Source organism: Anser anser (assembly GCF_964211835.1).
Source record: "Anser anser genome assembly, chromosome: 1".
Taxonomy (NCBI): Eukaryota; Metazoa; Chordata; class Aves; order Anseriformes; family Anatidae; genus Anser; species Anser anser.
Genome location: NC_139720.1, coordinates 168975480 through 169002726, shown reverse-complemented (window position 1 = coordinate 169002726; position 27247 = coordinate 168975480). Strand labels below are relative to the sequence as shown.

The 27247-nt window shown below is 41.1% G+C and overlaps 1 protein-coding gene across 16 annotated transcripts in view; it reads right to left on the bottom strand.

Moving 5' to 3' along the window:
- KLF12 (KLF transcription factor 12) overlaps positions 1–27247 on the bottom strand; it is a 247046-nt gene that overhangs the window by 146069 nt on the left and 73730 nt on the right. For 13 of the 16 annotated variants that reach the window (XM_083826745.1, XM_083826755.1, XM_083826756.1 and 10 more), the window contains one exon: positions 5401–5490. The exons of 1 other annotated variant lie outside the window; for it this stretch is intronic. In XM_083826745.1, coding sequence (XP_083682871.1) covers positions 5401–5490 — 90 coding nt within the window. Of the gene's footprint in view, positions 1–5400; positions 5491–6246; positions 6322–24920; positions 26311–27247 lie in introns of those variants that run through there. 2 more of the 16 variants (XM_083826757.1, XM_083826749.1) reach the window with 2 other exon arrangements.

Genomic DNA, 27247 nt, shown 5'->3' with positions numbered 1-27247 from the left:
ATTTACTTCCTGCTGAAGCACCCCACCTTCACCTGAACAGGGAGGGACCACCTTCTTCATGCCCTTCTCTGAAGCCAGTTACTGACATGCAAAAAATTTACTGCAAATAAGAAGATCTAAAGCTGTAGGTCATTGGAGTATATTAAATGATAAGCAAATTCACATTTCTAAAGTAATTCTACCAATTTATTAGCAATGCCAGCTCCTGTTCCACAGTAGGGGAGGTAATAACGAAGCCTTGTTAAAGGGCAATGCGATATCTTTTATGTAATGTCTTTTTTTAATTTGTGATAAAGTCATTAAAGCAGCACTGTATCTTCTTGAAGCCTCAAACAATAGTCTGCATTAAATCTCCTGTGCAAAATTAAGGACAGTAGTTCACTGGAAAAATAAGCATCTGTTCTTGCTAATGCTGATGGCCTTCTAAAGATCATTAAACTATTCTAAATTGGTGACAATAAAACAAAGCAGAAGTGTTTTAACTTTTTCCAAAGCAAAGGGAAAATTGATTTCCCTTGTAAATACTTCTTTGTTCCAAATTTGTCCAGTACCCTATACCTCATAAAGCATGTCTTCCTTATGAAGTTGCCTAAATCTCATTCACCCACAATCACCTAGCTTGAATTTAGTGTCTTTTAAAACTGGGTTGGTAAAAATTAATCTTCACTGCATTTACACAGTCTGTAGCTCGTGAGTCATGCCCACCTCTCTTTAGCCACAGGCTCAAAGGAACTGGTGCTTCAGGCACAGCTGAAATACAGGCAACAGCTCCCCATTTCCTTTCAGCCTCAATTAGAAACTTGCCTATTCTGCTGTGCCTATAAGCTTTGTTCTTCAAAGAATACCCTGAAATTTCAACCGGACTACACTTTCTTCTCTAATTCTTTTTCCTGCACTGCATTTTAAATCCAAATTTGCTTGTTCTAGATATGTAACATTTCTGCAGTAAAAAGACAGATGCTATTTAAAAATACTTTAAAAAACACCCTTCGGAGCTGTCAGCCCAGGTTTGGTTTTGCACCCAAACACAATGCAAGAAATAGCTCTATCATGGAAGAAAGTAAAACAAAAAGTCTTCTAGCAAGACAGAGATCTTGGAGTTCAGTGCACAGATGGTAGAGAAAAACTTTACAATTCATTTAACCTAGCCTGCAAATAGACCAAGGACTCCAACACGAAAACGACTGACGGTCTGTCTTAGTATCCAAACAAATCAAAAAATGCTTAACTCTCAGCTCAGCGATTTGCTCTGTTCTGGTTCCCACCTGCATTGTGGAGGATCTCTACTACTACCACCATGTAGTCAAGGGACAACACCAGGTGAAGATCAGGTTATCCAGAGCAGCACCTGAAGAAGAATTTCTAATGGAAGTGCACATGGCCAGATGGTGCCTATTTCACCACAGCTATATGCCAGAAATGGAAAGTTAAAAGCTGGGTCCACTTACATACAGAATCTTTTTTTCCCCCTCCTATTGTGTTTCTGTGTTGGTGGAGTAGGGGTAAGAGGAAATGGAATGTTACTTCTTCTTCAGCTTTTTGTTCCTACCTTGTCATGTTCCTGCAGCAAGCACTGTCCACTTTAGCTAGGTTGCTGCATAACAATATTTTTTATTGCTCCAGTCAATAGGCTGGTGGGTTACTAGCTCACAAAAAATAAGGACACGTGGATTTCAAAAAAAGCTTTTAATAAAGTCCCAGGTTAAGCACATACTGTTTAATCATTGCACTGATCAAATTACAAAATAAATTGAAACCTTGGAGTGCAGACTCAAATGCTACGGTCATGTCATCTGCTGAAGTAATCTGCCTAGCCAGCATTTTACAGTAACATCATTACAACAATTCCCACTCGAAGCAAGGATGTAGGCATTTAGCTTACTCTCCTTGCGGTCTTGGAGACATACCCAGAGTCACAGGGGTACCTTCTGGCTCCTGCTCTCTGCCAGTAATTCAGCACTGGCACCGAGTGACTCCTGAGAAACTCTCCGTACCTTCGTTTCACCTGCGTCACGTACCTGACAGGACACCACAGGACCATGACGGCAACGGGGCAGGCCTTGAGGCAGTGCCAGCCTGCCATCATACCCAATGCACACGCTGGCCTCCGCGCAACAACTGCCCAATATGCAATTCAACTCTCCTCTACCAGTTGCTCTCTCACCAGGCAAACATTTCAAGAGCGAGGACAGCAGAGGACTAGCTGGGTGTCCCAAGCAGCACTGCACGCATGGCCAAGCAACATCCACCTTCCTGCAGCACGCTCCTTTCTCTGAATCCCACCTTGGAGGTCAAGAAGCAGAAGCGACAGCTAATCAAGGCACAACTAATGAGAAAACACCTTTTCTGGCTGAAACATTCATATGCCCTGCAAGGAATTTTTCAGTATCCCTAACAAGAAGCAGGCACATGTCCTCGAAACCCACTATTAAATTAATTTTGATAAAGCTCTGCAGTAATTGCCTTGTAAGCACCCATCATGGAGGACCCACCAAAACCGGACTGCTCAGCCATCACATGCAGCAACGATGGAGGCAGCTCCCACACCACAACAGCAACCTCCTTCTGAAACCACCTCACTTCACCGCATCTCATACAGACCAGCCCCAAAAGGGCTAAGCGAGATCGTCACATGGCACCACGAGGGAATTTTTCCCTTGGGCCTGCTGCTGTTGGAAAGGGCTGGGAACTGATGCTAGATAAGCTCCAAATAAAAATTAGGTGCATGCTTTAACACCAGGAACAGGTAACTGATAGCACAGCAGTAATGAGATTTTTCATCGCTATCATTTTTAAAATCAAGAAGCTGTTTATTTGAAAGATGGGCTCAGATTTAAACAGAAGACAATTCCAATGGTGCAGTAGCCTTTATCAGCTAAAAGATCAAGTGATACTATTCCAGTTCTTCCAAAGCCCTGTTACAGAGGCAAATCAGCACGGTCTGGTCTGATGGCTCAGCACTCATCAGCCCTGACTGAGGGCCACTGGTGCTCCAGTGCATTTTCTGGTTTTACTCATCCACGACTAGTGCAGCCTTTGGGATCCTCTAGCCACAAACGCAACTTTCATATCATAACTCCTAAACTATGTCTCACTTTTGCCCTTGCCACAAACCGATAACCAATACCAGATACCATGCAGGAACAGAAAAAAAAAAAAAAAAAAAAAAGAAAAAAAAACAAAACAAAACAAAACAACAACAACAAAAAAAAACCTCTACATCTTCATCTTCCTAGACAGGTTTAGAGAAGTTTGCCTAGTTTTGCCTGATGTACAGCATCCTAAATGAAGCAGCTCCAGCTGCCACCATTAAGACTCAAATATGCTGTCTTGGTTTGCAACGTTTTCGAAGTAGAAATGCCATCTCCCTGCATACCAATACAATACAATGGAGGTGCAACTGTAGGGTCTTTGGGCACTGTAACAGCGCGAAGAAGGAGAGCTATTTTAAATTCAGACTGCTTGGATCACACTGTAGTTCTCGTCCCATTCTTCCCAGTTATGATATTCATCTTCCCAAATAGCTTCACGGCACGTCTTTGATAATCACCACCTTCAAACACTTGTCCCTGTTATGTCTACCAACATCTACATATTCTAAACAGTCTCTGAAGCACATGCTAAACATCTGTTTCAACCACCTTTCTCTTTTAGAGTTTAAGCTGTTTTCTGGAAAATTGCCATCCTAATGGCCAGCTCCTCTGTTAGCAAACTGGAGAATTCATTTTGTATTTATTGATTGTTCCCTAATGAAGAGCCATAAAGGTGCTGGAGACTCCTGACCAGACACTACTTAATTAGTACCAAAGCACATAAAATCCCAAATTAAACTGAGCTCTTTGTCCAAAGTCGCAGTCACTGGAAAAGAAAGAGATGACATCATTTTCTGCTTACAAAGTCTGTAAAATTTTATTAAAAAAATGAAACCTAAGGAAACTAAAAAAAACTATATAAATTGTTCATTTCCTTACAGTTTCTAGGACACTAAATAGGTGTTCCAGAATCAAATCACACTTAGTACTCTTCCTGAAGGATCCAGCAATATGTTTCATGCATAGAACTTATTGTAAATTAAATAAAGGCAAAAACCAATATAGCATTTGCCTTCTGAACAATATAAATAAAAGTTTGTGTTACATACAAAGACACAATGCAAAGCATCCAGAAGGTATTAAATTTATCTCTAATGGATCTGTCTTTTCATCACTGTGTCTCATACAATAATTGAATTTCAATGTTCCCTCAAACTATGCTGGTACTGGTATATTTTCTGATGGTACTGACTCTAAAGAAGGCTGAGAGGTGAGCAAGAACACCATTAAACGTCGAGCTTTTTTACTCAAAACAAGCCTCAAGAACATTCTGAATAACCAATCTCTCCTTGCAAGTCTTTCAAATTAAGTCATCCTGAAAGTTAATTCCCTTTCTTCCATATCATTTAAATTCTCAATTAAATATTTGAGAAAATAGCAGGAAGGAAAAAAGCTAACTAACAGAAGGAGGGAAAAGCCCAACCCTACATGGCAAAAACATTGCTTCTTCTGTTACACTTTCTGCTTGTTGGAGGCATCTGCCTTCAGAGCAATAAGGTGGCTTGAATTCTTCAGGACAGTGGAAGGTGGACGCAAGGAAATAAGGAATCTATCCATGACAGCACAAAACCTCATCTTATTAGCCTCTATAAACATCTCTATTAAAAACAGATCCTGCCATAGTAAGCTGCAATCCCCGGTACAATTACTACCACATATGTAAGAAAATACCCTGAACAAATCCAAAAACTTAGTCATCCATTTTCCTTAAATCTGCCACTAGAATTAACATCTAACACCACATCTAACACCACATCTAACACCAAATGGTTGCTCTGCAAAAATCCAAAATCGTATTCATAGTGTCTGTTTCGTATTCAGCAGACTCTGTGACATTAACTGTAACCATCTGAAGCTTCTAGCTCTCTTATCACAACAAGTACATTCCACCCAAAAGAGCAATTTTGCTCAAACAGAAAATGCAATAAGATAAACGTATAAAGGACGAAACAACCACAGTAAAGCAAATAGCCCAAGAAAGCAGAATAGCATAAATATGTATGGGCCTTCTTGGACGTATGAATTTGGCTTCTTTGCCATAATCCATTATTCCTCCCCATATTTTAAACTGCACCCTTTTTTGCAGTCGTAAAATTACACCACAGAAAGCATCTCTAACCCAGACAATTTCAGTATGTCTTCCACAGAGTTTTGTGTTCCCAGCTGCCTGACACATTTCCCAAGAAAGTGAGCTCCAAAGTGGTAACAGAAAACAGCAATACAACAGGAGAGACAGCTAACCACAGAGTAGCTTGGCAAGGGTCACCAGCGTGCTGAAGAGTGAAGCCACACAGAAACCTCCGCTTACCCCTTGCTCAGATTCCAGCAGCTCTGTTTTAACTCTGACTGCCGGCATCCCATCAAGCATTAACATTCTGTTTTCAAAGGCGCTGATGTCCTAAGGCAAAAAAAGGACAAGGTTAATCAAAAAAAGATGAAAGACACTCGATTAAATTCACTGTTTTAATTCTATAATACTGCAGAAGTAAGTTTTTCCGAACTAAAGTTAACAGACATGAAATAATAATTTCAAAAAGTACCTACCAAGTTGCTATTTCTTTTAAAATAATAAATTATATTTTCAGTTACCCTTAAAAGAGAACTAAGTCTTTGTAAACAAAAAGGGAAAATGATCTTCAATTACTATTTTTTAATTTGCAATTAATCACACACATGCATATATATACATTCATTTCTTTAGAACTGGAAAAGAGAGCAGTGATGCCAAAGAGCTTCAGATTTTTGGCGTATACTTAGGTGTATTTGATTTGAATCACACATTTGTACTTTATATCACCTACAGAAAGCATACAGTTGAATTCAGAGAAATTATATTGAAGACCTGTACATGCACACACTATAAATTAACACACAGCCTCAGATTTCGTATCATTATCTTGTAAAGTTAACTGCATTTCTCAATGAGAATCTCCATGCGCTCACTCCTCATACAAAAGAAATTAGAAAAACAGAGTGTAAAAACCATCCTTTCAGTAATGGACAATACAGGCTGAGAGTTTCAGTTTGAAGTGAGATTTGCAAAACTGTACTTCTCTGAATCAACATCCTTATTACAAATGCCTCGTCCCACTGTTGCCTGAGCATTTTATGAAATATGCAAAACAATCTCTGGTGCTTTCAGTTCAAATACTACCTTAACCTGAGTTAATCTTCTAACGTAGTCAAGGCTCAAGGATGGTGTTTCAAAGCTAGCCCCTTCAGCTGCCATCTGGTTTGAACAACACGGTGAGAATAAAGACATTTTATCACTCTAGCGAGAATGTGACCTTATGAATCAAAACACTTTGGTCAGTTGCACAGAAATGCGAAAACGTCAAAGATGTTTCTCAAATGGAGAAACTCTAGCACATATAGCTTATAAGTGACTCATTCGCAGCCACTTATCTGTGACCCTGTCTGGAACACAGCACTTGATACTGGGAACTCACCTCCGCGCTAACCGTTACCTCTTAGTCCTCAACAAATGCACTGTAATGGAAAAAACCCGCTCCGTGTGTTTCACTGGCAGCAGATCTGTTCAGTACTGTGTGGTGCCGTTATTCAGAAGGAATTCCTGTGTTCATTGCCCTGTTTATTATCACGGCTGCTTTGGGGGAATTTCAAGGAAAAATGGTATGCTATACTGCTTCCTAAAAGCTTCCAAAATACACTTGTAAAACTTAAATTAATTTAAACTTTTTTTTTTTTCCAATTAATGCACTGCATCCCAGGATCTTCCCAGGCTGTTTAGGGAGTTAAGTATTGCAGCAACCGTTTACTTCTTTATACTCCTTTACTTTGTTGTAATTTAAATAACTTACACTAAAGAGCAGGGAAGCCAATACACGCATGCTCCAACACAGTGCCAAAGGCAGAGCAAATGACCTGTTTAAAATTCCCATCACCCTCACTTTGAACCCATGTGTTACAGCACACAGAGCTGTGGCTACGGTTCGGTAAGACGGGGAGGACAGGAACTTGGTAGTAAAGCAGAGAGCAGTGCGACAGAAAGGAAAACAGCACCTTTTTTCTCATGTTTGTACAATTAATAACTAAATAAATAAAATTATTAAGTTTAAAGAAAAACTCTAAACACTTAAATTATGAAATTTTGGACCGAACAGGTCATTTTCAGCTTAACATATACACATTCAAACACATATAGATAAAGACAAGTCAAGTGATGTTCCAAATCCATGTTATGCTTCCACTGCCTATCTACTTTAAGCTTGACACAACAGGAAGAAAAATATAATAATAATAATAATAATAATAATAATAATAAACTCTTCTTGCATCTTTTCTGCAACTCATTTTGCACACCTTGATCGTTATTCAGTCTTTGAGGCGTGGGGTGGGGAAAGAGAAGGAGGGAGCCGGATGCCACAAACAGCTTGCTGAAATGGTTCCAGGCTTTACATCCCTCTTCCCAGCAAGGGCGGTGCATTGTTTACTTATCAGAAAGGGATCTCATGTCCTAGGGCGTCACTGAGCTTCAGTGGTTTGGATGTGGTTTCGGGTGGAGCTACAGCAGGAGCCAGCCTGGCATTCCAGGCTCTCCCAGCGCCTGCTCTGCAAGCAGAGAAGTCCCCCTCCTTTCATGATTTATAAGCAGTACAGTTGAGTTTTACAGCAAGATCAGGAATATACCATAATAAAGCATCCCTTAGGCTGTTTAGCTTGTAGACAAAGAAGGATGAGCTGATATTGCTTCACGTCCCCGAGGAGGTCTTACCCGAATGAAAAAAGGGACGTGGCTGCCTTCCGCAGGAGGCACAAGCAGAAGGAGGGGGGCAGACAAAGCGCAATTGAGGAAAGGCAGGTTTAATGAACTGTTAGAATCTGATTAGAGGCTAATGTCCCTTTTAGTGCTTTGTACCAATTTACAGCTGATATACTTGAACCATTTTTCCCACTGGCTGTGATAAACTCATTAGTTTTAAAAATGCAAGCTAACCAGAGCCTTTGAAGTTTAAAACTGATAAATCATGAAAACCTGACTAGTTCATGTACCATTTAACACATTTACATTTAACTAAATTTTCATAGCACTTGCTTCCCCTTTTGTTGTCTAAAATCATATTTCTTAAGAGCAACGCTCTGCCGTTTGAGCACTGGTCTGAAGGATGAATTCAGTGAATATTTTGGCTTTTGGGTCATTTATAATTCTGAGCAGCAATAATCGCCGGAGTAGATTCTTTCCAAATTATTTGATCTTTCTGCGTTTATAACTGAAAGGACATCGTGTGACACATCCTGGGGGGGTCCACCGCCTGGTAACTGCCGAGTGGATCTAATCTGTGTGTCGCACGTACAGACGAAACGTCTAGCCCAATATTCGCTCAGAGAGCTGATCTCTCAGAACTACACTCTCCTGCTGTAACCAGCGTTTGCCCTACAGTATGTTCAAAGCCATTCAGCAAATAGAACGTAATTGCCGAGGTTTGCATACGGTGGGCAATCAGCTAAGGAAAACGGGCTCGCCTCATCCCCACAGGGGTGGGGGAGTGTGCGGAGCTCCCTCTGGAGCCTCTCCGGTCAGCTGGGCCAGATGGAGCATTCACACCTGAGTGAGGCCAGGCTGCACTAGTGCCTCACGCTAATTTATTACGCTCAGGAGACCCACCAGCCGAGATCGCCCCTATGATGTACTAAGCCAATACATTTTTCAGGCCAGAGTCCCCTCCCAGCTCACTAAACCCCCTTCAGCCACTGTGCCAGCTGAACTGCAGCCCCCCAGCACCCCACAGGTGAGGGTGATGTGAATTCGTATGACAGCCCTTTGATGTCCATCGTCCCTCCTCCCAACCCAACCCACCTGGTGGACTCCGGTCACCCACTTAGGCAAAACACACAGCAGATGTCCTATACCAGGCCCTTACCAAGCCAAGCTCTGCATGACCTTATGAAAACATCTGTTCTCTTGGATCAATAAACCAACTGATCCTAAAAGACAGAAACCTCTGTTTCTCGCTGCTATCCATTTCAGTCTTTCACTGATCACGTTTGGGCATTCATTGCCTTGAAAGATTAACATGAAACACTGACCAGGCCCAGGTCTGTATGTGCAACTGCTACTGCAGTAGTTGTCACACAAAACAAATAAGCTTTAAGGTTTACAGGCTTTTCTTAGAAGCTGTAGCAATCAGTCTAATAACAAGACTCCACCCTTCCAAAAGACCTACATTTTTAGTACAGCATCACTCCAACTACAAATTGACATTTTCTTTACGAGGACAACTGTCTGTTGCAAATTGTAATCAAATTATCATCAGCTACTTAAAGGGAATAAAAAAACAAAACAAAAACTCCTATCTCATCCTGGTTCAATCCTCCCCCTCTCCCCCCAGCATCCTGTAGTGTTTATTCATTTAATTATGAATGACACCACTATGAAATCTGGCTCCATTTGGGAGAAGGCCCGTAGTTTTGAAGCCAAGTTTTTAATTTGGCCAAGCCATACCTTCAAGAATCACGCTGCAAGCTTTTAACAGCAACAGGGGGAGCTGGTGCCAGAACCAACCTCCTGCCCTGAGGGGCAACCAAAGATGCCTCTAAATTCACTCCATAATTTGTTCTAAGCGCAAGATGACAAAATCTGAGCCCACACACACGCACCAGTCTCCAGTATTTTTAAGTCCAGCTCCTCAGTACTGATGCATGAGAAATGAAATGATGCTCTCCAAGATCATGGTTGGCCAGACTGGTGGGTACAACCCCACACTACTGCAGGAAGACAGCAGCGAGCTCAGGATTCAGAGCACCCAGAACCCAGACCCTACATCCCCTGCATGCACTGACAGTCATTTATTTATGTTCCTGTGCAAGACCGGCTCCTTCTCGTTTCATCTCATGAACACAAGGGATATACAGAAGCAAGGGTGCATGATGCTAGTAACTGCTGTCATTAATGAAGATAACAGACTGACTTAGTCATGTTGAAGCACTGCACACACACACAAGACAAAGCCCTCAATGACTGTAAACTTTTCTATGAAACCCCAAAATGTTCAGCTGACAAGTCAACGCTTCGTGAGGGGTGGGTTGACCCTGGCTGGCTGTCAGACACCCACCTAGCCACTCTCTCGCTCCTCCTCCTCAAAAGGACAGAGGGAGAAAATAAAATGAAAACACTCGTGGGCCAAGATAAAGACAAAGAGCTCCCTTACCAATCACCGTCACAGGAAATACAGATTTGACTTGGGGAAAATTAATTTGTCACCAATTAAAATAGAGTTGGATGGTGAGAAACAAAAAGTAGAACACCTTCCCCCCACCCCTCCTTTCTTCCTAGGCTCAGCTTCAGTCCTACCCTTCAGACTCCCCTGTGCACTGTCCCCAGGTGACGCAGGGGGACAGGGAACATGGAGGCTGCAGTCAGCCCACAGCAGTTCCTCCTGGCCGCTCCTTCCTCCTCATGCTTTTCCCTGCTCCACAGGGGTCGTTCCCAACAGGATGCGGTCCTGCAGGAAAATCTGCTCCTGTGTGGGCTCTCCACAGCCTACAATTCCTTCAGGTCCTCCACGGGCACCGGTGTGGACGTCTCTTCCATTGTGGTCCTCTCCACAGGCAGCAGGACCTGCTCCACCAAAGTCTCCTCAGTGGGCTACAGGTGAATCTTTACACCAGCACCTTGCACACCTCCTCTCTAACCTCGGTGTTCTGCCTGTGCAATGTTTTGCCCCTTCTTATCTATGTTTTCCCCGAGGTGCCGCCATTTTGGCTGCTGGGCCCAGCCATGCCCCGTGGTGGGGCCGTTGGAGCTGGCTGTGTCCAGCATGGGGCAGCCTCGGCCTCTCCTCACAGAGGAGTCCCCAGCACCTTGCCACATGCAGACACTGCAGCGATACGCACTAATAGCACCGCTTTGCAAGTTTATGTAACTTCAGATTACTTGGCACCGACCAGTGGCTCATACTGGTTTCTCACCGCTCCCCTTTCCTCTCTTGCAGAACCCCACATTTTGTGAACCACTGAACATACCATTACTTGGACAGATTTTTCTACACAACATCACACTTTTAGAACCGTCTGTATCCTCCTGAATTTTACTCCTTGTCTTGTCCCCAGTACCATTTTCATAATTATTCAATGTGACTAATAAAACAGATTCCTTTGTTTTTCTGTATGAACTTAACATCTATCATGAGCCAATCTCTATCACTTTCATTTTTGAGAAGTGCAGTATCAGTTGCGGGAAGAACAGAGTCAAATTAAATTTACAATTAAAAAGTTTCAGGTTTAAGGGTAATAGTTTTGAAAAGCTAAGAGCTGAGGACAGCCCCTAAGCAGCTTTCCTGTCTCAAAGCTATGACTTACAATTTGCCTTGCCTCATCTTCAAGTCATTTTTACACAAGTTTTCTGCACATGCATTAATTTCCAAATTCATCATTATATTCTCATTTATGCTTTCAAAACTTTTGGTCGTTTTTGCAGGACTTCTAAATTTATTTATTTATTTTTTGTTTTTTTTTTTTTTAATATTCAACTAACTTAAATACGTCTGACCTAATAACTAATACTGAACTAACCACAAAGTAGCCCATGTTACTTATTTGCCCTGGCAATAAGATTACTCTGTTGATTCTTCTGAAGATGAATACCTAAATTCATGCTATTCCCATTACTTACATTACTATACTGAAGTTATCCATTAACAAAGCAACAGACAGCATAACACCTCAGGGCAAAATATCTGAAGTGATTCATTTAAGGCAAAGCTTTTGAAGATACGTTGCATCCTTTTAAGAGTATAACCAGATACGGTTTTGAAAGTTTGAAATGCCTTTTCTCATTGATTCAAGGGAGACTAGAAGAAAAGATTGCCATCTCTTCTCAAATATCACTACCATCTCCAGAGGGAGAGGAAGCCAAGAAGAATGCGTTCTCAAATTTTCACAGGAAAGAACCATGAAACTGCCTTCTACCTCAATCACCTACTCTTGCTGAAGACCTTCATTTCCTAAGAAGTCCTTTATACACCATACAATGAGATTTGTTAGTCATTGAAATGAAGTTATCTCGAGAGTAAAGCGTACCAGTTAACATCGCCACAGTGTGTATAACAGCAGTTCATTCCAATAAGTGAAGGAAACAACTATCCAATAGAAAATAAAAGTAAATTTATGTAGCTAGAAGGTAATCACTCAACTGGGAATTCTGCCAGGGAATCGGGGTTAACAGCCCATGTCTTGCCATAGGATCTTCATCATATGTAATTATGTCTATAGCTGTGTGAAATGTTCATAATGAAAGCATACTCTGGTAGTTCTGCATTTTACTCTGAACTTGAATTTCAAGTCAAATTACCAGAAAAGAAAAGGATAACTTGCATTTATTGACACCTCAAGGAAAAGCGAAACGATTTCTTAAGAAATAAATAGACTGAAGCCTTAAACTTTACACTATATTCAAGTAAAACGGGTATGTTTGATCTGAGTTCAATTCAAAATAAAATTCCTTTAGTGAGGACAGAACAGAGTTTGCAGAAGCCTATGTGAACAATATAGACATACATACATACTTTGTTTTATGTCTTATCTGAAACACAATCTTAAACAGCACAGCAATGGACTTCTGGAAATATGGTAGGACATCAGATCAGCATGTGACTATAAAGAATAATTAACTACAGCTAACAGGAAGGCTATTTTTCACTAGTCTGCACATCTCCTTCTGCTCTGCCTGTTAGCCCTAAAGAGAGCTCAGGGTGTAACCAAATGCAGTGCATGACATTCCTTACACGCAGTCTACATATATATATGTGTATATATATACATACGTATATATCACAGACATACATCTACATGGCATTCAGTGATCACGGAGACACCATAGCTCTAGGTCTAGTAAATATATCTTCCATGATGGCCTCTGAGTATGGTCTTGTATTAGAACCAGGCATGCCTGGTACAGCCCACACCTGAACAGCAGTTGTGACTCAGTGCTGTCAGCACCTGAGAAGCACGTGCAGTGGCTGGCCTTTAGCTCAGGGTGTCCTGCTGAGATCCTCATCTGATGTACCAGATCATGTCCGGCTGCACCCTCCTGTTGCCAGCACAAAGACATACACATCCAACACAAGCTTCTTCAATTCCTACTCTGGGTCTTAGAGCCTTAATAAAAATAAAATTAAAACAAAAAAAAACAAACGAATTTTGCAGACAGCGGGATTCCAAAAGTAGTTAAGTAGCCAAGTCCCTAAGGATGTCGCTGTGTTTTCATTTGCTATGTATTTTTACAAATCTGTCTCCAGGGAAAAAGCTCAAGTCCAGACAAGATTCAGTCACAGAACCAGGAAGACAACCAAGTTCTCACGTTTCGCTTTTGAAACCTTTTTGGTTTGTTTGGGTTTAAATTAGTTTTAGCAACTATAAATAGAACCAAAGAAACATGGGCAGCTTCCAGGTGAGGAGCGTCAAGTGCATTGGAAACTAGAAGCCAATCTGCTATTTCTCAGACTCCGCAAGCAACTCTGTCAGCTTAAACTGCTCAAAATCCTTTTACATCAGCTCCGCTTTCCTGCCACTTTCATCCGACTCTACAAACAATTATTGATCATTCCTGTATATATCATTCAGATGCTGTTACAAGTAACATTAATTGTATCAGAGCCATACATTTAACTTTTTACGAACTATAATGACTTCATTGTTCTCCTTCTAGTATAATATTCACAGAATAATTGGTAAGATTTTTAAAACACCAAATGATCTCCTTAATATTTGTGGATCTTTTTTTAGTCTTGCACTTAAAAGCCTTGCTTAAAAACATGTCCCCTGCACAAGCACATGCATGCACACACACACAAAAAAACCAAAACAGAACAAAAAAAACCCAAAACACTAAAAAACACTAAAAAACACCACACAGAGAAAGCTGAAAAAGAGACATCTATTCAGGATAGAGAGATATATTGAAAAAATGGTATGTTTCAGAGAAACATGCACTGCATTTATCTTTCCACAGGAATTAATAAAAATTAAAAAAATATTTTTGTAACACTTCATGATGCGTAACAGTAAAATAAACTTTTCATACCTTCCTGTGTTTTTTTTTTTAAAGCACCGACAAGTAGTGAAGGTTGTTATCAAGTGGAAACTTATGACTTTTCACCAAAAAAAATAGTAATTGACCTATATTGCTACTCGTCCTTGACCACAGTTACAAGTCAAGTGGTTTTAAAAAACTACTTCTCAATTTCCAAAGTAGCTTTCCGCTCTTATGTCAATTGCCCTTGAGTTTGGAGAATAGTTTGAAGAATGTGAGGCTTAAAATTAAAAACAAACAAACAGGAAAAAAAATCGGTCAGGAGAGTGTAGATTTTTCATAGTCCTGTAAATGTTATATTGATGCAACTTATAAAACACATGCTCCTTAAAGGTTACCTTTACTATTAGGTGGGCTGTTGCCTCCATTATTAATCTTGAGAAAAATAATTGCATAAGACATAAACAGCTGGTAAAAGCAGTTTCTATTACATCAGTTTTCATTTAAGATGTCCCCATGTCTTTTGTTTTTACTGAAGACTAAAATCAAAGTTTGTATAATCAAAAATAAGTCTCAGGTCACAACATGCTTTTAATTAACTTCTCCTGGTGCTAGAATGAGTATGTGACATCAACAGAGTGTCAAGGGAATAGTTCTGCCATCTGACAAAATTTTCCTGTATCTGTTAATTGCATAAATTGCTGCTTTTCTGTAACTGGTGAGCAAATGAGCATTGAATGGAACTGCCCAGGAGCTTACCAGGAAATACACGGTGACCAGAATTCTAGCCCAAATTCTGCCCTTACCTGCTCCAGTAGGAAAAGGAGCAGCTTGAACTGTGGGGAACATGTCGGCATGCTTTTCCACCCACCTGCCAATCTGCAAAAGTCTGCTTCCATGAAGACAGTAACAATATGAACCTTGCACACTGGAGAATAAAAGGAACATTTAGCAGGTAGCAGTAGCCATGGTTTTGTCCAAAATTTTTGTATGTTCCAGTGTGATAGGCCAAATGACCGAACGTCATTCCTCTTCGACAAGAAGAGAAGTTGCAGTCTAAGGGGTCTGCTTGGCTCTGCTTGGCTCTGTCACTCCCTGAAGCCCAAAGGGACCGTCACCTCAAAGGGACTGCACCTTCAGCTCTGCCACCACAAAGCCCCAGCGGGGGTGCTGAAACAACTGCAGAAAAGGTTTCAGGGGCCTGGACATCAGCGCTTCCTCCTTACGTTACATTGCCCTTTTCATTCTGGTTTTCAAGGGAAGCAAACAAGCTACAGCTAATACTGTACACCTCGCTCGAGCACAACCAGCTGGTGGGTCATGCCAAACCCTTCAGTGTGGGGAGAAAACTTGCTCCTCCACATCCTATGTTCCCTTCCCTAGGATAAAATGTAGTTATAAATTGATTGTCAATTGATTGTTCAATTCAATAAATTGAATTGTTTGTGATTGTAAATCACAAACTTTACAAACTATATCCTCTTAACAAGAGCAATGTAAGATAATGTAGTCATTAACTGTGCCTAGTTCCCTTCTAGCAGCTGGGCCACAGAAATTTTAAGAAGCTGTTATTGCTCATAGCCAACAAAAGTGTTTCTAATTTATCTGAGAGCTCCAATATATAAGCAGAACCAAAAGTGTACCAGGAGAAGTCAGCTTTCCCCCTTTGGGTTAAAAATGTAACCACTAAACTGTAGAAAATTCAGTTAAGCAGGCCTTATTTTCAGTTCAGATTTTACTTCTTCACAGACAATTTTAAAAAAACATTTTTTACTCTTAAAGAAAGACCAGTACATGACAGATGTAAGAGAACCCCTTGTTCCCAGAAATCAGGTGCTGGTTTCCAGCTTGGCTTGTTGAATTGCCAAGTAGAGGGACAGAAGAGAAAGCAGATTTACTGCAGGGCTTACAAAGAGGAGAAGACACTTGCATGCAGCTGCAACCTCCAGCGCCAGATACTGTTGGGCACACCTGCAAGCAGCAGGGCTGATTCTCACAGGACCTCAGAAACCGTCTGACGTGGTTCAAGTTCAAAGATGATAGGCAGCAAGTGATGAAACCAAAAATATCCTTTCAGTGGCCCCATCCCATCTGTTAGGAAGAGCTGTAACCACAGCCTTTGCCCCAGCAACTCTGCTGGAGCAATAGCACTGAGAGAGTGTAGACTGGTTCTGCTGCTCGTATTTGCAAAGCTGTGTATAAATACCATTTGATTCATACATATGCTGAAATAACAAAGCATTAATTAAATTAAGCTGAATGATTGCATGTTCAGGAGAAAAAGTCAGACTATTTGCCAGAAGTTAAACATCAGTTTATCAACCTTCCCTTTTGCACAGTACCTTCCACGGGGTATGGAAGTATGGCAATTGCTTTAGATGCTTCTTGCTGTGAAGCAAACAAACTGCTTATTCCAATGTTTCAAAAGAAAGGGTGTATGCTCTGATGAAACTCCCAAACTGCAAATGTTTAACATCCTGTCGCAACCTGATCTCTGCCCTATTTAACATCAGTTTGAGGTCTTCCCATTCCCTACGGGCTTCAGTACAAATTTCTGGGAAAATATTAATATCAAAGCTGGCAAATAGCACTCCTTAGTGTATTTCCAAAAAAAAAAAAAAGGGGGGGGGGGGCAAACTCTGACTTTTGTTCAGTTAGTGAATGAATTATAAACGACCTCAATTCATGAATGAGAATTTTTAAGTATCTACCAAATATGTGAAAAAATTGTCTGCAATAATGTACCCATCGCAGACTGCTCACATCAATTTCTAGATAGTCACTATTATGGATACCCGATTGCTCACAGGATGTATTTTCTTACCCAAGGCGGGATGACCAAAATGTTTGTATAGAATAGGAAACAGTCACATTGAACTCCACAAGCAATAAATGATGGGGGAATTAGGGTCCACTTTAAAGGCAATTCTAATTAAGTGTTAAGAATTTCTAATTAACAGATTTCAAATGTCAACAGCATGCATTTCCCGCAGATTCTAAGTGAAGCTGTGATTCCTCAAACACATTTGAGAAGAAGTGTACTGCACATGAACATTTCTGCCAATAATCAAAATAACTGCTTTCAGATTAAAGAACATTTTAAGTAACTATGGGTATAGCCATGAAAATGACAGAAAAAAAGCTGAAAAAGAGATATAAGAGTAGCAAATATATAGCTCTACAATGACAAATCCTTTGAACTTTGATTACAGCACCCTTAAAATTCAGGGATACCAAATTTGCTATATACAGCCAATCATACTAGGTATATAAAATAAATTTAAGATTTTAAAAAGAAAGTAACACGTGTATTAAGAGGAAAGATAAGTGTGGAACGTGTAACACATTCAGTTAGCATGAAACATTGTGAAACCCTGGAACAATTCAGGGAACAATGAATCACAGAATCATTCAGGTTGGAAAAGACCTCTAAGATCATCTAGTCCAACCTTTAACCTAGCACTGCCAAGTCCACCATTAAACCACATCACTCATTTCTACATCTACATGTTTCCTGAAGACCTCCAGGGATGGTGACTCAACTACTTCCCTGGGCAGCCTGTCCCAATACTTCACAACACTATCGGTGAAGAATGCTACAGCCCATTGTTTTATTTTTTTTACTTTTTTTTTGGACAAGATTCCAAGATAAGTCAGCTGGGAAGGGGCCTCCGGAGGTCTCCTGCCCAACCTCATGCTAAAAGCAGGGGCAGCCTGAAGTTCTGACCAAGTTGCTTGGGGTTATGTCCGATAAGATCTTTAAAAAGCTCCAAGGATGGAGAAGGCACAACCTCTCTAGACAAGCTACTCCACTGCAAAACAGCCCCCGCCGGGGAAAAAAAGCTTTTCCTCACGGTGTCTGAACCTTTCTTATTCCAACAAGGGCAATTGCAGGGTCCTGCACCTAGGGAGGAATAACCCCAAGCACCAGTACAGACTGGGGGTGACCTGCTGGAGAGCAGCTCTGCAGAGAGGGACCTGGGAGTCCTGGTGGACAGCAGGCTGACCATGAGCCAGCAATGTGCCCTTGTGGCCAAGAAGGCCAATGGCATCCTGGGCAGCATTCGGAAGAGTGTTGCCAGCAGGTTGAGGGAGGTGATCCTGCCCCTCTGCTCAGCCCTTGTGGGGCCACACCTGGAGCATTGTGTCCAGTTCTGGGCTCCCCAGTACAAGAGGGACATGGAGCTCCTGGAGCGAGTCCAGAGGAGGGCTACGAAGATGATTAGAGGACTCGAGCATCTGTTGTACAAGGACAGGCTGAGAGAGCTGGGCCTGTTTAGCCTGGAAAAGAGGAGACTGAGGGGAGACCTCATCAATGTGTATAAATATCTGAGGGGAGGGTGTTGAGAGGATGGAGCTGGTCTCTTTTCAGTTGTGCCCAGCAACAGGACGAGAGGCAATGGGCACAAACTGAAGCGCCGGAGGTTCTGGATGAATATGAGAGGATACTTCTTTACTGTGAAGGTGACAGAGCACTGGAACAGGCTGCCCAGAGAGGTTGTGGAGTCTCCTTCTCTGGAGATATTCAAAACCCGCCTGGATGCCATCCTGAGCAATGTGCTCTAGGTGATCCTGCTCAACAGGGGGGTTAGACTAGATGATCTTCAGAGGTCCCTTCCAACCTTGTCCATTCTGTGATTCTGTGTGATTTCAAAGCATGCCCATTGGCTCTCATTCTCCCACCACACTTTTCTTCCATCACTACCCTCCAGGTCCCTCCAGGTGGGGTGAAACCAACTGACTACAACACTGAGCCCAGGCATTCAACTCATCTTCACCCATTTGATGGTGCCCCCATTCATGCTGTACTAACCCACAGCTTGGATACCAGACTAGTGGTTAAAAACACTGGTAAAAGCCTTCCAGAAGTTGAGATGAATGGTTTATGTTTCTCTCCCCTCACCCATTTCCCCCGTCACTCTGTATCACAGATGGCAAGCATTTGGGTCACACATTACTGTGGGTGAATCCACGCTATTTCCAGTTACCACCTCTTTCTTCACCATGCCCAGAAACGTTTCCAGGGGACTGACTCCATGATTCTTCTGTGGACCAAAGGGAGGCTGACTGCCCCATGTCCTTGGTTCACCCTTTTAGACTTCTCTGAAGAGGACAGCGCTGCTTGGTTTCTTCTCCTCATCAGGGATCTCCCACTGTCTCCATGGCCTTTCCAACGTGGTAGACAAGGGTGCTGCCAGAACACTGACCAGCTGCCTCAGCACCCATGGGCTCGTTTGGGTTCAATCCTCTAAGGCAAACCCCAGCTTGGCTGTCATCACAACGGGTACTTCTGCTCCTTGAACCCTGCCTCTAAGCACAGGGGCCTATAAGAAGGCCGTGCGGGCGATGGCCGAGGCAGAAAAGGCAATGGAGTACCTCAGCCTTATGGTGCTTGCTTTCAGCCTCCCCAGTTTGCCACAGACCTACATTTTCCTTGTCCAGCTTTTTTCCACTGATGTTGTGGTAGAAGCTCGTGTTGTTGCCTTTGACAACCCCTACAAGGCTGAACTCCATCTGAGCTTTGGCTTTCCTGATGCTGTCGCCACGTGCCTGCATGGTATTTCTGTGCTCATCCTTTGAAGCCTGTCCCTGCTTCCACCTCCTGCAATACTGCTCTTTTTGCACTGGAATTCGGTCATGAGTTTCCCCCTTAAGAGAAGCCAGTCTCCTGACAAGTCCACTTGCCTTACGAGCTGCCAGTGGATTAGAAAACAACTGGACTTTTCTTCTACAAATTTGTTTTTCAGGAGGTATTAAGAACAAAAATACAGATAAAGCCTCTGGATAACACATGTATTTGTGCCCCAGATTTTTTGCAGCTCTAAACAATAGGATTCCTGTCCTCAGAAGAGTGAGTTTATGTTCTTCTAGTAGCACCTGGTACAGGTCACTATCAAGAAGAGACTTTAAAAACCAGGTGGGCCACTGACTGAAACACATCAATGATATTATTCTGCAGCATTTCGCTGCCAGGGATTCATTGCAGAGGCAAAAGAGACTGTCAACACAGCTTAGCAGGGACTTCAAATAATACCTTCAGAGCCCACTTCCTTTGTTTTCCTCAACCATTACTTTATCGTTGAAAATGACGCAGTACAGTCCACGTGTACCACCATCTCTGGCTGATTTCATATATTGTAAGTATCACAGCCAAATAATTGCGCTTGGCAAAGCACCAGAACGTTGCTAGTTACTGTCATTTCCACTGAAACATACAGTACACCAAGCTATACAATGAAAAATACATCTCTACCGGCTCTGCAACTCTAGCTTGCTTCAGAAGCGCTCTATGTAAATGCATTTGACAGAATTGTGTGTGACTGTTAAATGTGCCCCTGCTGTGTCTTTAAATCCTCATTAGTGTTCTTTAAGTCAGTGCACCTGATTATACATTGCACAGCGGGAAGATCTAACAAAGTATTGTTATTTGTATTATCTTTTTATAACCTAGCATCACATTCCCATTAAAAATGTATAGTGACCTTACCCATGTCAAGGCTTTCAAGAAATAAATAATGCACTGAGATAATTGGTTGTTTGCCATCATACATAGTCTTTATTGCATGTGTCAAGCCCTGAGTCATACTAATATATTTAACATTTCTCATTAGGACATAATAGGAAATTGTGCCTGTATAAATCACATATTTATTCCCAACACGTGGCTTAGTTACACTGTGTAAAATGATGAAAACGATTTCCTGTCCACACTAGCTATGTCTCACATAGAATAAAATGTTTTTATTAGATTTACTTTGCACCACAAGAACTGGATGGGTTAAGCTGCTCATATTTTTAAGCAATGATTTCTGCACAGGCATAGAGAGTTGCATGCACTGAAACGTGTACCGCATCTTTCTGAAGAGATCTGGACCACTAACATTCATATTGTGACAAGCTGCCTACATTATCATTCTGCATGCTGAAATTCAATAAATATTATTAGAATATTCTAACCACTAAAATCACAGCCACCGTGGTTTCAACAGCAGTGTTATCAGACAGTGAATGATGCTGGACACAAATCTGAACAGTAATTCCCTCAATCAATATAGATGATTCTCAATAATGCAGTTCACGTTAGAAAGCTCATGCCAACTCACTAGTCCACATATAAACAGATTTTTTTTTTTTTTAAAGAAAAATGCTTTTCTCGCTCCTCATAAGAATTAAAGAATTAAAAAATGTATTAAAGGTAGCCTAAAGGAGGTACGCCAGGTACCCAATTCATGTTCTGTGATGAAAAGCACCAAATCTACATCATTATTGGAGACACCCTGGCTTAAAGCAATCATGGAGTCTCCCTCAAACTTTTGAAATTTTTGTCTGCATGTGTACACAGACACATGTATGTGGAGGTATACTTTATATTGTCTGGAAACACTGATAAATTCTGAATTTTGAGAATTACAGAAAAAAGCACAGTAATTTTATCTCCTCTTTGGTGCCAGGAACAATAACAAATTATCCACTATGAAGAGCAAATTGTGAAAGTCTATCACTATTTATCCTTGAGTTTGAAAGAGTCTCTGAAGTATAAATTCAGACCTTCCCCCCCCCCCCCCTTTTTTATTTTAAATGACTATATGCTGTGAATGGTCATTTGTTTGAGAAAAAGCAGAGATGTAAATTTATTTTCAACCTGAAAGAATACATGCCAGTTCAATGGATTATATTTATTATTCTAAAAGAGTAAATTAAGTATTAACCAGCATACACCGAAACTAAAAACAAAACTTTGTACTGCTGACCAACTCTGAGGAACTACCAGATTAATTCAAGAGATCATTATTAATACTGCTGGGAATATATGTAATTATCAAGCCTCGTAAAATCCTATTCAGGCAAAGCAAACCTTTTAAAGTAGGTTAGCAAATAATCTTTTACATTTTTGGCATCATCAGCTGCCATACAACAGCTCTAGAGTCATGTTTATTACGTAAATGAAGAGTTAGGTTTATTACTGTAATGAAGAACTTTTACTGCAGTTTTGCAGTGCAGATACTAGTTAAGTGCTTTACATATCAATCATCTTGAAGGGCCTACAAAGAGGTCAGTCACTAGCATTCACTCAGGACTAAATCTTGGCTGGCTACCTGGATCATCCCTCAGTGTTGAAAGCAGTCCAAGCTGATTCAGACCGGGATTGCCCAGCTTCACATCTCAATGGCGAGAAATACGGATTCGTAATTCTCAGCATAACCAGTGTTCCTGAGCTGTGACCTCAGGAAGAAGTAAGGGACACAGACTCTTCTGTGCCACAACAACGTAATGAGCTGTGGATGTTTACTCTTTTAGACCTTTAAATTTTTTAAACTTGTGAAATTTTCAAAATGAAAGCCTTGGGAATTTTACTTAAATGAACACCGATTTTAATAGCAACTATACCCATGCTAGTCAGCACTTAGGTTCCTTAGCAAATGCAACATTATCTCAACCACACATGAAAAACACCTTTTTTTCTCTCTATCTTACTAGAGAAAATATAGACAAATACTTTTACGCTACCTGTATTTGGAACAGAAAAAGGAGACTTCTCTCTCTGAGACTAACATATTATTTTTCACACCAGTACTTCATAAAACTGCTCTATCAGGAACAACTAGAAAAAGGAAAGACACGTTTTGCAATACACACTTATGCCAAAGAAAAGTAAGGCACCAAGAATCAGGGCCTGTGGAAGCTCTCGTAATTATGGGGTTCCTTCAGCCACCAAGACTCTTCGGGAGCCTCTCCTGTGTCTTCAGTGCTATGTGACTGTGCAGTGCATTGGAAGGTCTGGAAGATGAGGTGAACTCTTCCTTTGCTGGCCTTGCTCGTATCTAATTTAGGATTTTAGCATAATTTTGAGAACAGTTACAGACACCTTAAATCACATATGCCTCATGTAATCTTTTACTTATTTACACTAAAGATCCTCACCTGGGAAGATTCAGAACCACAGCACTGGAAAAATCTCAGTGTTTCAAAACACTTTCTGATGAACACAATTATGTTTGTAATTGCAAAATATTCCTTGGTCCCATCAGGCTGCTGTGTGGGTGGACCCCAGAAAGTACAAATAAATGAGTTACCGTTCTGGTGCCCTCCTTTGCAGTAACCATTACTGGTTAAAATTTATGACTAGACAAACATAACCAGTTTACTAGAAACCCAGACAGAAAAAAAAAATGCGGTAAAAAGAAAATCTATCTTCATACTTCAACTGATAAACAATAATCACTATCCAGCACCCGAAATAAATTCAGCAGAATTAATCCTGGTCTGCATCCTGGAATTACTAGTGGAGCACAGAATATTTAGTAGAATAGAGAACTAGAGACTGTCAATCACTACTGATATCAACAAAACCAGAAACTAACCCTGCTCACAGAACACTACATTCATGAGGCTCTTTTTTCCAATGACCTCCCTACTGACAATAACTGGTGTAATATTAGGCAAATAAATGTGTGTTTCTGTACAACACTGTATGATGAGTTATTTACACGCACTTTTCTAAAAGTAGCAGCAATTGATGTTGGATTAATACAAAAGTATTCTTAAGTTGCATATAGCTCATAGAAACCAGAAACCTAAGAACATCATTCACTGTTTTGCAAACCTGCTATGTCCAACAGTAAATCTCTTCCTTCAGGCAAACGTGGTAAGTAGCCTTGATCATAATAAACTATTGCTACAGATCAAAGAGTAATGGCACATATATGTTCAGAGTAATATAATAGGCAAACCCTTGCTTGAAGCTAAATTCACGGTTGAGAAGCACACAATAGCAGTCGGGTGGTATTATAACCATCTACATTTAACTAATCTACTTTTTCAGTATTTCTTTATCCATTTTCCATGCTGAAAAGACATCAATGAGGTCAACCACACCAACTAAAGTGGGTGAACTGGTCTGAATAAATTAAAGCTTGAAACCCCTTAATGTTAATATTAAAACTTTTTTTTTCCAACACTTTGAAATTACGAAGGTTCTAAAAACTATTTAGATTCCTGTCATTACCACAATAGAAATAAATAGTAGGTGAGCTTGGTTTATAAATGCTTTCCATATATTTAAATATGTAGCAGTTAAGAAAATTACACAGCCTCTTATGTATTTTTATTGTGCAAAAGATGTATTTTCACAGAGAGATGCACATTGCTCATCATTCCTGAAGAGCTTTAAAAGAACTGAATAGGACAGTATGATAGTTAAAAGGACCCAGATTATTTAAAAGAAAGGTTTGCCTCCTTGTACATGAACAGCCAGGATTATTGAATCTCTGACTCTCTGCATATAAAAAAAAAATATCTTACCCTTGGTTTCTGCAGAGATTACTAAGGCAATTCACTTGTTTACATTCTGCGATAAAATAAACTGCTCTGTCATGCAGCCTGGAGCTCCTGTATCTCATCTATTATGTAAATCTCCAAAGAGTAGTTCAGCAAACACCATCTCAGTTCCACTGCACTTACTAAGACTACCTACACATCTAAGTTAATTTTCATTTTCCTAAGACCAACAGAAACTCTTTATTTTCTTAATTTGCAAGACAGAGTCTCGCTGTCATCTCTCTTCAAAGAATAGCCACCAAAGCCCAAGCACATACAGTTTTAAACACAACTTAGACTTAAATCCAAACACTTGGGTTTTGGGGGTGCACCATCTCCTCTAGAAGACAGGAAGATAAAGAAAAAAACACTGGAATTATTTTGAATCTCACTATTTCTAGAATAACATCTTCTGGCGTTTTTCTCGTTAGTGTTGGATTTTTATTTTGTTTCTTTTGTGATAATGCTGAAACATTCTTATATTACTTGGGAACTTAGGCAGAGAGTCAATGCCTGCTCACCTATGTCCAAAACCCAGGGCTTTTGTTTTGGGTTGAATTACGCCCACATGGCCATCGCAGCTGACTGTAGCAACCACAGCTGTAGCAGAATGCTGTCGAATTGAACTGAAACAACAACAAAACTCTAGGTAAATTGCAAAGTTCAAAAGAAGGTGACAGCCTCAAAGCAGAAGACTTGCCCCTTCGTGACTCATTGCTACACCCATGAACAAGACAGACTTTATGCATCACCAAGGGTACACCCAAAGTGCTGTGTGGGAAACGTACGAGCAGGTCAAGATTTAGATTAATGCCAGGAGCTTCTTTTCGCTTTCAGACACATGTCCTTGGGTATATGAAATACCGTATCCAGTACAATCATCATTCAGGTCTGTTAGCGGAGGATATCAGTATTAAAATAACTTCCTTCTCCTTACGTGGTAGCTATTGAATTCTAACACATTACTCTGCTTTCACGTGAGAAGTGACAAATTGCCATTGTTTGATATTATTCTCCCTATGGCATGCCAAAAATATGCATTTATTTCTAGCACTAAATGTTTATTGTCAGATAGGCTGGAAAAGGAAAACAGTAAAGTGTATGTAGTATTTCGGTTTCTGCTTCAATGTATCTTAATCAGTACTGCTGTGCAGATCAAGAACCGTATTTTTTCCCCTCTCATTGAGAAGTAAAGATTAACTCTAAAATGCAGGTAGCTGTGCTGCTTCATGATACTGAGAATTAAACATTTCCACAGCAGTAGTATCCTTATTTTCCATGCAAACACTTAAATCCTGATAACTAATGACTGGAAACAGATAATTAAAAAACAAGCAGGAGAAAACTCCTGTAAATCTCTGGTTTAAATTTGTTTTACCCAATGGACAATGCCCAACACAACTGAACAGTATTCAATTTCTTGGAAACAAAACAAAACAAAAAAACTGAGAGCATGAATTTAAACATTTTTCTCCCCCATTTGGAAACTTGTACCATACATCTGAAAATACACACTTTAAAATGGTCTTGTCAAACAGCTTTGAAATGAAATGCCTTGTGCTTCTCTCCCTGGAGTACTATAAATTTAGTCATTATTAGAATTAGTATAATTGTTCTTTAAGTGCTCTAGGAATAAAAGGTGAAATGAGCTAAGTGACTGCTCTTTCATTTCCCATGAGAACATGCCTCAGCAGCGAAGTCAGACTGTGGGAGCAGGGATGATCAGGGATGCTTTGAAAACCCATGGACTGGAGAACGAGTCCAGCAGAGCAGACCCTCGTGTACTCACGATGCCTGGACCAGCACAGCTTGCAGGTGGAGGGGATATCTTTTCTTACAGGGAGAATACAGAAATTCGGTGGAAAGAACTGCCCTCTGGAGATGCCTGCTGTCTGTCAGCTACTGGATGACAGGAACCTGCAGCAAAATCACTGAAGTTAACATAATGGATCCAGGCCTTTGCGATCTAGCTCCTTGCAGACTCTGTCCCATCACTAACGAGTAATTTTCATCAGCAATAAAAGGTGAAAGAACTAAAGTAGCTGGTTTGAAGCCACCACGAAATAAAGAGGGACAAAGTGCCACCTCAGTTGGTAGCAGTACCAATTGCCACCCAGGAGAACCACTGGTCTGTGTCTCCATTAGCAAGGAGCATTGTGCAACAGGAGGGGAAGCAGTTTGGCTGAAGACATCCACAGTCTATGTCTTTCGGGGGAATTTATTGTGGAGTAGCCCATGAGAAATCAGAGCATGTTAGCTAAGCTTTTGGAGCACATCTCCCAGTTTAGTTCCTTCCAAAGGCGATGTAGCTTGCACAGCCCAAGGCCATGCTACTGGGCAAAACCAAGCACAGACAGAGATTCATGGACGCATTTCCAGATCTAAGCTACTACAGTAATACACTCAGCTCACTTTCCAGCTCTGGTCTGGACTAGCTGCCTCCAAAACCTAAACTTGCCAGTGGTTTGGAGGACTGGTCATTCCAGATAAATCTGGTAACAGTGGGGACAAATCTGCACCAGTTCAAGGGGTCCTGCCACGCACTCCAAGTCTGCCCCTTCAAACCACTAGGCACAGAGCCTGCAACTCACAGCAGAGACACCCTCTGCTTTCACACCGTGAAACCGCCCTGCTGCTAGGTCTCTGATCATTTCCAATGCTTTGACCTGAAAACGGGGAGCACCAGGAGTACCACAAAGGGGCAGGACACCCAACCCCAGCAGTACGGCTGCAGCGAGCGTGCTCTGGAGGCAGCTGGCCCCAGCTGGTGCATACATGGGGATCTGGCATCACTCATACCAGGGGGAACGGTTTGCTCCCCAAACTGGATACGTTCAGCAAGGCAGAT